This window comes from Lissotriton vulgaris, chromosome 4_1 (genome assembly GCF_964263255.1).
Source record: "Lissotriton vulgaris chromosome 4_1, aLisVul1.2, whole genome shotgun sequence".
Taxonomy (NCBI): domain Eukaryota; kingdom Metazoa; phylum Chordata; class Amphibia; order Caudata; family Salamandridae; genus Lissotriton; species Lissotriton vulgaris.
In genome coordinates this window covers 884887695-884898862 of record NC_141691.1, presented here as the reverse complement: position 1 = coordinate 884898862, position 11168 = coordinate 884887695, and the positions used below count along the sequence as shown (strand labels likewise).

The window sequence follows — 11168 nt, the reverse complement described above, 5'->3', positions numbered from 1 at the left end:
CTTCTGCCAACTTACCCTCTACCATACTTCAGTAAACTAATCATACATTTCCTTCCTAATCATGCATTCTTCTTCTGAGTAACCGTTCCTCCAATACCTTCCCTCTTCTAACCTATCTACTCAACCCACTCCTATAAATCACCATTGTTCCCTTTAGCGTAACCTCTCTTTTCAGTCTCACAATATCTAACCTGCTCCACCATATTTACTTATGCCATTTTTTCAACTTGCATAAGCACACTCAAATAAGTATGCGTAACTCCTATTAATTTAATCCACCACTAGAAACCGATGTATCCACTAACCTTGGGTTATTGATTAGTACACTACCTGCCATAGAGTGCTTCAGTGCCTTTTCAAGGGAAGTAAGCTCTGTATAAATGTAATTACAATACAATAAAGAAAAAGAAATACAAAAGACCTCATTAACAGACTATGGTTTAAAATGTGTCTTGTTACTTAACTGTTTTGCTGAAAAAGGCCAGTTGAATGGCATGTTTCCCTCTACGACCCTCCAAATATTACCTTGAATTGACAACTCTTACAAAACCAAAGCTAAGCTTATGTAATCAAAAAAGCACTCAAAGTGTTAAAACTCTTCTAGATTTGCCCAAGATAAATATTGAACTGCAAATAATAAAATAAAAAAATGAAAACACTCTCAAATAATGTTGTTATAATATTTATTTATCTTGACTTGGGCTGAAATTCTTTTTCTTCCGATGTCTCATCTGGGCAGGACAAGCATATCTTCTGAGTGTACAGGGAAATGTAACCTGCAAAATATGTCAATAAAAAGGGTATTATTTGCAGAGTTCCATATTTCAAAATTCCCCATGTTTTAATACTAAAACAAAGTTTTGACTATGACCTATCTGAGGGTAAAGTGTTCCCTTGTGGTTTGGGGATGAACTGATGGTGTCCTAAAGTGGTACAGGCTTTGTCAATATTTTAACAGCATAGACCTTAAAATGCACCTGCCAAAATAAGTTTGACTCTACAGTTATTCAATAATTGCAAGTTCCAGGGGCCTCAATGGTTTTGGCATTAGGCTGCCAAACATGTAATGCTGCTTCATATCAATTCAACCTCTTCCTTGGGAATGAAACCTGGATGACAGTGGTCTATAAAAGGGAACACAGGATGTTGTCACTTTGTAAATGATGGTCCTATTGTCACATGGCAAGCATAAATTCAAGGCAACTGCGTGGTGCATGATGGCCCATAGGGTATCCTCAGAAAGATAATGACAATGTTGTACAGACTGGAACACAAATAAAAATGGCAAGTGTTTGCCCAATAACTTTGTGATTAGTGGTTATTTTAATACTACATCTTGTTATGTGTAATACTGGCAAAATATGAAAAACACATTGGGTACAAATAAGCATGAAACTTCTGAATTCTACATGGCAACTTGAACTCAGCACTATTTACTATGAAGATGCCAACAGACATAAATGATGTGTGTGCATGTGTGTGCTTGTGTATAGAGTCAATTTGATAGATAGCAATCATTTTTCAATTTATTATTCCAACTACAATTGGGTGTTTTTTATCTAATGCTACCTTTTCTTACATGACAGGTATACTACCAGGCCTACCAAAATAATCTTGTTTCATGTTTGATGTATTCTTTTCCTAACTAGTTGGCCAGAAGACTGCATTAAAATTGAATTTTCCCATTTTAAAACATACAGCACCAAGCATACTGTACCAGTGCCAGGCTCTTCCACGTGGTGAAAAGAGACTTTGACAAATGCCTGCGAGGATGTGGACACTGTTACACAACCTGTGAGATTGCCCTTTGTTTCAGTCATACTAGACAGAGGTGGCCCAATGCATCTCGGAGGTTGCGGAAGAAAACCTGGCCAGAGTAGGAATATGGGGGACGGGCAGAGGCTACCCAATTATACACGATGTTCAGTATTGTGGATCTTATGGTAGCAAGGAGAGATGCTGCCTAACTGTGGGAGAGTGGGAAACTTCCGAGCCTAACACTTCAGACAGGCAGAATGGATTGGTGAGTGCAAGGTGAGCGCACTGTGTATAAAGCCTGCGGGTGTTCCCAGAAATTTGATATGTTGTGGGGCCCGTGGTGAGAATTTCAGAATATGGACTAAGATCCCTGGGGTAGTGGTTGAGCCCATGGGTATTGCTCCTGTGGGTTCCTGATCATGGATATGGCAAGAGGGAGTAGGGCTATGCAGGATGCTGGTAAAGACTGCTGAGCAGTTTTCAGAGAATAGAACTCTGCCCTATCAACTGCCATATACATGAATAATGAGCAAACACGATGGTGAATGTATACTGTAATATTGTCAAACGTTTCATGCTAATGTTGAAGTTGTAACTATATGTGGTGTAAAATCACAATAAAAAGATGTAAAAGTTCAACATTCGCATTTTGTTGGACGTAAGTTGAGTACCATTATCAGCGATCAAAACTGAGGGATACCCTTCATCATGAATTAGATCTTTTAAAAATAGGATGGTGCAATCAGTAGTAATTTCCTTAACAAACTTGATAGTAAGCCATTTTGAAAACATGTCAACCACAACTATGGCAAAAGGTTGCATAAGAGGCAACTCATCCATTGGTCCTATAAAATCGAGACACACACTATGCCAAGGCTGATCTGGCGTGACAATGTGACTCACAGCTGAACTAGCAGCAATCTTAAGTCTCTTTCACCCTCTTTAAAAGCAGAACAATTTTCAACCCAAGACGTTACTTGTGCGTCCATAGCTGGCCACCAAAAATCTGCTTTAAGTCTGCGTTGTGTAAGAGTTTGCCCTAAATGCCCTTCGTGAGCAAGCTTTAACAATTTCGGCCTCAAACTAAATGGTGGAATATATCTATCACCTCTCATGAGAATACTGTTACCATAAACTGAAAGCTCATCTAACACTTTAAAAAAAGGGCAAACAGATGGTTGGACACCACTCTCATGTCTTGTACCCAATTTGATGAGTTCTATAACCTTACTGAGCACTACGTCTTTTCCCATGGCAACACACCATTCGTCCTTGGTAAATTTACCAACAATCAAGGCAAGACATCCTGAATAAAAGCCAGATCCCCCTCATCTTGAACATCTGAACAATCACAATTAGGATCTTCACTCTTTACTGAAAGTCTAGATAGACAATCCACCTGTACATTGCGCCAGCCTACATATAATAAATATCATCCTGATATTCTTGCAGCTTTGAAGCAAGTCTCGCTAAGCTAGGAGAACCCTTGCCAGCACCACCTGGGTATTAAACTCGAACCAAAGATTTATGATCAGTCTTTAGTTGAAACTTGGCACCCCACAAGTATGTCCTGAAATATTGTACACCCCAAGCAGCATCCAGAGCCTCTTTTTCTATTACCGAATAGTTCTGCTCAGATTGAGAAAGAGTGCGGGAAGCAAAGGCGATTGTTTTTTCACCATCAGGATTTTTCTGTAGGTGTACCGCACCCAAACCAGTGGCGCTCACATCCACCATTATTACAGAGGTATGTTTGATGTCAGAAGGAGCCAAGACTTTAGCCTCACATAACTCTTTCTTAATGGCATTGAAACAAGCAGAATGGCTATCATTCCAAGAAAGCTTAGCACCTTTTTTAAGTAAAAGTCTCAATGTAAATGTTTTGTTTGAGAATTTCTTCACAAATTCAAAGTAGAACTCTATGAGGCCCATAAAAGAACGTAGTTGGTCCTTATCGGAGGGACACAGAGTTAATTGTATGGACTCTAGAAGATTTTTCTTTGGTTTAACACCTTGGGCTGAAATCTCATAGCCTAAGTATTCTAAATGTTGAACAAGGAAGGCACATTTTTCATCACGTAGGGTCAAACCCGCTTCTACAATTCTATACAAAACAGATTTGCGAACTTGGTTATGATCAGCGATGGTGTCCCCAAAGACAAGAATATCGTCCAGAAAAAACACTACCTTTTTAATACATTTGAAGTACTCTGTTACCATACGCTGAAAAACACTAGCAGCCGAAATGAGTCCAAAAGGGAGCCCATTAAACTGAAACGTACCCTCCGTAGTTATTAATGCAGTCAGATGTTTAGACTCATCATGCAGATCAATCTGATGATACGCTCTCTTAAGATCTAATTTTGTGAAGAACTTCGCACCTTTCAAGGTGGATACCAACTCTCCAAGACAAGTGTTTGCTACAACATTTTTGTTAAGTGATCTTAAGTCCCCACAGAATCTAATCTTGCCATCCGCCTTCTGTGTAATAACAACCCGAGACACCCATGTGGAGGCCTCCACGGGCTCAATAACACCCCCTTGTAGCATTTCATGTATAACATTTATAACTTCTTCTCTAACAGCAAGGGGAACTCTTCTCACTTTCTGTTGAACAGGGATGGCACTATTTTTTAACTGGATCTAATGTACATACCCTTTTAATTCTCCCAACTCATCCCTGAAAACTCTGTTTGCATCATGTAAAATATCGTTGAGTGTAATTCATCAGTAACCATAACCTGGTTAGGAGTCCTGAGATTAACTATAATATGTAAGTCATATTGATGGATCCATCCAAGAATTGGTGGTCCATCAACTGAAACATGGACTTTTCCTTTGGTAGACCTAAAGAAGATGTCAGAATCAAAACATCCAAGTAACTATATTTTCACCCTGATAACCTGCGGGAGAAATATCGCCAGCTTTAAGTGACCTGTCACCCCACTCCCTCCTGAACATCGACACAGGGATTATGGTGTATTTCGAACCAGTACCCACCATAAGATTAACTTTATGACTGTGACGGGGCAGGTACACCAGTGGGAGTACAGACACCGGAAAGGGACTGGTGGTCCGCCACCCCGTTTTTACCTACTTCCCTTCCATCGTTTCAGCAGCCCGAATCCAGCCTGCATGAGGAGTGGACAGAACGAGATCTTGACCGATGGTGGCTTGAAAAGGAACTAGAGGAGCCGGTTCCCTTTAAGTAGGAGTATGCATCAACTGAAGCCCCCCCATGACAAACGTCACAACGTCAAAAGCGGAGAGAATACCGGAAGCGACGGACGGCGTTATCCCGGAGGAGAAAGGAGATTATCGTATAGCAGAAGAGAGGACGGACGAAGAAGACGGTACAGACCAAGACCTGAAGACCCGAGGGAAGTCGGAGAAGCCAGGAGGCCACCATTCCCATGAGTCGCCCCGCCATGCTCCCACGGGAGGATCGTGGCTACAACAGGTACGGGGCAGATTGGTGGCTGGCTGGGACGTCGGGTCCATCCTACTGTGTAGCATGTAAAATTGTATAGCCCCGTGTACAGTCCAGATAACCTCTACCCCGTACAGCACGAGCACTCCTTCACTATGGCTGTATAGACTCACTGTGTGCACTTGGTTACCCTCACTCCCGGTCCCTGTATCTTCGAGTCCCCGAACCTTCCACTAACTCCGGTCCCTTTCTCTTTCCCTACGGTGGCTGCATCGGGATTCCTTGGGACAAGCGGACGCCTGACCTGAGAGCAAGCTGGAGTCCTTAAGAAAAACGGCCATCGATCCTGCAGCCTTTGCTAGAGAGAGACTTACTAGCCGGAGGAGAAAGTCCTATATCAAAATAAAGCCTTCACTGAAAACCTTCTTTCAAGTTTCTGACTCGATCTCTCCCGCACCTTTCCCTCCTCCCTCTCCAACCCTCACCAACCCGGGACAATGACCATCAATTATAAACTCAGCTTTTGGTCTTCTCTCTCTTTTTTCATTAGATGTGATGATGTCAGGATCGTCAACCACTAAGATTTTATTTTTCTCCCTTCTTATTTCTATGTGCTCATTTTCCGCTACCTTACACCGACCATTGTTTCTGCACATTCTTGAAAAATGACCTAACTTACCACACTTAAGACATTCTTTATTATTAGCAAAAAAAAAATTGGCATAGGGAAGAATGTGTATTACTACCACATCTTGAACAAAATCTAGTAGAAGATTTGCCAAAATTATTTTTCTTGTGAATGCTTTTCTCTTTACCTTTTATTGTAGCTATGGTTTCATCATCACCAGGTTCACCCTCAAGAATGGTCTTCTCAGACACCGCTGAAATTTGGTGTTGTGAACTACACTTCTGCAACTCTTTCATACATCTTTCAGATTCTTTGACCACTTTAGCTAAATCTATAGCTAATTTTAAGGATGGAGTCTCTGCCCCCCACAACCTCTCTTGTATCTTCCTATTATTACATTGAACAATGAGTTGATCATGGATCAACCCGTCTGTCATTGTCCCAAAATTACATTTGACAGATAATTCTCGTAAATGAGCAACAAAATCATCAATAGATTCTTCCTGACGTTGCTTGTGAGTGTAAAAGTTATATCTGTTCATTACTACATTTTCATCTTTGGCAAACCTAACTTCAAGTCTAGAAACAGTTTCTTTGTACTCATCAAGACTGGACTGCTCAATGGATTGCAACACCTGAGGAAGATATTTGAAGACTCGTTGACCTTTGTTGCCCAAAGCACTTAACAATAGAGCTTTTTTACGTTTGGAAGAAAAGTCGTGTCCATTGATTGCGTCTAGATAGTTTTCAAACATAACTATCCATTCTTCCCACAAAATTGAAAGTGTACCAGGTTCAGTAAGAAACTGTGGATGAAGAGCTACTGTAACCTGTTGAGCCATAACAAATTACAAATTGCCAGCTTCCTTACGTAGAAGGTAAAATTAAATTAAATTAAAATACTTGAAAACAAAATTACTTCAAAATGGCTGTAACTTATAAGCAAATAATTGCCAACAAATATTAAAGTGATAACACCATAAAAATGTGTACACAAGGAAATGTGGTTACACAACAGAAGTTCTACTTTGTGAGGAAACAAAATGATGACACTGAGTGTATCCTCGTGTGGCAGAAGTACTCGAATATGTATTCTTCCAAACAAATGTTCCACAGCTGTTATTGCTAATAAAATAGTGTAAAATCCAAGGTGAGTTAAAGAAGTGATGAGCGTATCCCAGTTTGCAATTACCCTCCTTGCAACTTTTGCAGGCAGTGATGAGATGCCAAAATAAATGTAAGTAATGTTTTGGTGAGCCTATCACCGCCTGCAGTTACGTTCGTTAGTTTCTGTTGCTAGGAAATCGAGCACAGAAACAACACTGGTGCAGTCATTGTACACAACGATATATTCTACTTAACCAAGATGGCCGTTCGACGTTGAGGTACACCGTTATGACGCTAGACAGGAAGTACTACAACAGCGCGATAAAGAACACGCTAGAGACAATTCCCGCTCCAGCCTGGACACGTTCTACATGGCGCGTTGGAGTCTGAGGTGCAGGCACGACACTGCTGCTTGACAACGCTTGACGTTACAGCTTGTCTGCGCAGCCTAGTAACGATCGACGTGTCGAGGAATAGTGCGTGGAACGCAGCAAGCGTGGGTTGACTCACATTTTTCCTGCTAACGTCATCACCTTCTGAACTTCTCCCAAAATTGTCTCAAATGCTGCCAAAATAGGATCACCGTCCAGATGGAATGGCGATCGCTCTGTACGCAGTAGATTCTTGTTGGGGAGGAGTCGCTTGTCTGTAAAACGCCAGGAAGCATCTGCTCTGTCGGAAGCTCAAGCTCTTGTCTGGTCAGCACCAGGAATCATCGCCAAATTGAAGTAAACCTTTGTAAGGATAACGCTGGAGTGGAAACAACCATAAGAACGCAACTTTTACGACGCAGTACCTTCACAACGCAACCATTACAAGGCAAGTGCTATTAAAACGCATGCCATTACAACGCATGCAGTTACAGCGCAGGTGCTATTACATCGCATGCCATTACAATGTAAGTATAGATAAGTATTTAATTTTATTATTATTAATTTAATTTTAATTTCTTTTAATTTTATAAATTATATATATTTTTTAAATATTTTTTATTTTAATGTAACTTTTTTGTTTTATAAATTAATTTACTTAAAAAAATGATAACATTTTAAATACATTTAATATTTTTTTAATTATAATTTAATTTATTAAATTAATTTTAGAATAGTAATTTTTACCCCTACACTATCCAACACTTCCCCTACTATTACACCCCCCTGGAGTTAGAATAGTAATTTTTACCCCTAGACTATCCAACACTTACCCTACTAATACTCCCGCCTGGAGTTAGAATAGTAATTTTAACCCCTACACTATCCAACACTTACCCTACTATTACACCCCCCTGGAGTTAGAATAGTAAATATAACCCCTACACTATCCAACACTTACCCTACTATTACACCCCCTGGAGTTAGAATAGCAATTTTCACCCATACACTATCCAACACTTACCCTACTATTACACCCCCCTGGAGTTAGAATAGTAAATTTAACCCAAAAACTATCCAACACTTACCCTACTATTACACCCCCCTGGAGTTAGAATAGTAATTTTTACCCCTACACTATCCAACACTTACCCTACTATTACACCCCCCTGGAGTTAGAATAGTAATTTTTACCCCTACACTATCCACTTACCCTACTATTACAACTCCCTGGAGTTAGAATAGTAATTTTAACCTCCTACACTATCCAACATTTACCCTACTATTACACATCCAAGGAGTTAGAATTGTAAATTTAAATATATTTAAAAAAATGTAATAAAAATCATTTAATAAACAATTTTTGTAATTTAATTAAAATTTAAAAAAAATTAATAAAATTAAATACTTACCTATACTTACGTATATAGCACCTGCGTTGTAATGGCATGCGTTGTAATGGCATGCATTGTAATGGCACCTGCGTTGTAATGGTTGCGTTGTGATGGCATGCGTTGTGAATGTATGCGTTGTAACGTCATACATTCCGCTGGAGACTCTTCACAATCAGGTAAGGATTTATTAGCAGTACATAGACGAGACGTACTGCTCACCAGCTGACCCGACACCAACTGACAAGTCTGAAATCAGCTTGGCTCAGAGATAAACATAGAGACCTTTGCTAGTATTCTAGAAGGCATGAAGGAAAGGACATAAAGGAAGGGCTATACATAATGACCATTTTAAAAGAAGAACAAGTTTACAAAACACTGCCTGTCCCAAACATGTCTCAAAGTACTGCCTACGTGGGTGAACTCTTCAATCACGGCTAGGTCCTCTCCATCCACTTTAATTGGTGAAGGGTTTGCTATCTAGCAATGCGTAACTTCTGATTTCTTCATGGTGAGCAATACAACTGACAACCGGCAGAACACGTACGGTGTGCGCTATTCAGTCTGTACAGGGTCTGCCGGTTGTCATGTGTATTGCTGTACTCTGCAATTCATAAGAGATAAGGATTTAACCTATGGTGAAAAGACCAGGATGCACAAGCGAAAGGACCTACATTTTCGGATCGACCGTTACACCTAATAGAACCCCTGTGTGGGTCGGAATTAACACCACATTTAAAAAATATATACTTGGACAGAATAGCTTTGAGGAAGTCGCGGGATCATACACTGTAGCGCCGAGACACGTGTTGGTTGTGGCCGAGAACACCAGAATAAAGCGTGAACAAGACACCAGAAAAAAAAGAATTGTGTATATTTGCCATTTAACTACTGTATTTGCGTATCACTAGTAGGGAAACCGCATTTTACTTGATACGTGTGCTTGGGAGTAGAATTTTGTTGAGAGCTTCGTGCTTGATTTGTGGAGTTTAATGGATCTCCACACCCTTTAGCACCATAAACTTACTTTTGAGATAGAAGACAATAAGTGCTACTCAATACTGTGGCGCCATAATTCCCTATAAGTATAACCACTTCTCTTGTATTTCACTTGTTACAGTTGTTTAATATGCCCTTCTTTGGAATCTTGATAATGATGCCTTGGTTCCAGTCATCTGGAACCAAAGCGCCATCATCAATATTCCAAAGAAAGGTGAACAAACAACATTAAATACAGCAAAAATGTATTAGTATCTTCTATATTAACACGTTATTGTTGACATATTGGTGAACCCCAATTTATTTTTACACAATATTTTGCTGGAATGACAACAGGGTAAGCCCCAAATGGTGTGACGTTGTTCATGTGTATGTATCACATTTTGCATTTGTAACACGTTTAATGTTCCTAACAAATTAAACGTTTAAAAATATTTTCCAAATATTTTTGAAACACTGAGGAGAGACTTATGCGGCGTTGTTTTGGAGTTGAGAAACACTGTTAAACAAGCAGACAAAGCAACTCTTGAATAATTATATTTGGTATGGTACTGAATTAAATATTGTCTTAAGTCTCTCTTTGCTATTTCATTTGTTTTATCTCAATGCTTCCTTTCTTTCTGAAGTTTGCTCTTCTTTATTTTCTACATGTGGACCATCATGGAGAAAAGCTGGGTTGAAACCCTGGAAAAATAGAATTTCAAATCCAGGTAAATGTTTAGTCCCCTATCACAGAGGGACTGGAAGTGGCAACCACTGTACCACAGAGGGAGTGACCAGTGCACTGCATTACCTACCTTGCAACTGCCATGCCATACCATACTGTGATATGGCAAGAGGAGCAACCATATGACAGAGGGACAGATGGAAATTTCTGCTGTACCAGAACGTCAGACAGGAGCAACCACAGTGGGACAGGCTTGACGCAGGATAAATATGGCAGTCAGCTTTATACCTTCAGTCTTTAAATCAAACCTTTCCATTTATCCAGGAAAACATATTTCCTATTTTGACTTGTGTCGTTAGGCTCCTCCATGGAAAATGACAAACAATGGTATCTTTACAATCACCAACATATGGAAAAAAGGATACGAATTTGACCATTTGACCTTGACATCGTGTTCAGGGGGATATGTTATGAAGACCTGTGCACAAACTATTCCAATTATGAAAAAGAGAACTTACCACTGGGAAATGGAGGACCAATATTACTTATGGGATTAATAGACTTCACCTTATTTGTGAGTTTAACAAGATGGTCTACTGAACCAAAGCTTAAGTCTGAAAGTTTAGAATTCTAATGTGATTGATTAGAATGTTATGAAAACCAACATCAGGTAGGGCTTATAGATAGTTTTGTGCAGCATGTTGTTATTTTGTGAAGAGGGGAAGACCAACAGATTCTTGAGGCAAAAAAATTATACTGTACAAACACACAGCTCATCATTCTTTCTGCCACTGTTATGATTGATTCCGTGTTTGTT

General features: G+C 39.8%; 1 protein-coding gene across 2 annotated transcripts in view; it reads right to left on the bottom strand.

Moving 5' to 3' along the window:
• Positions 1 to 666: 666 nt before the first annotated feature.
• Positions 667 to 11168, bottom strand: part of LOC147722685 (Y+L amino acid transporter 2-like) — a 546414-nt gene continuing 535912 nt past the window's right edge. For both annotated transcript variants that reach the window (XM_086965177.1, XM_086965176.1), the window contains exon 9: positions 667 to 776. In XM_086965177.1, coding sequence (XP_086821303.1) covers positions 688 to 776 — 89 coding nt within the window. In that variant the 3' untranslated portion in view covers positions 667 to 687. The remainder of the gene's footprint in view (positions 777 to 11168) is intronic.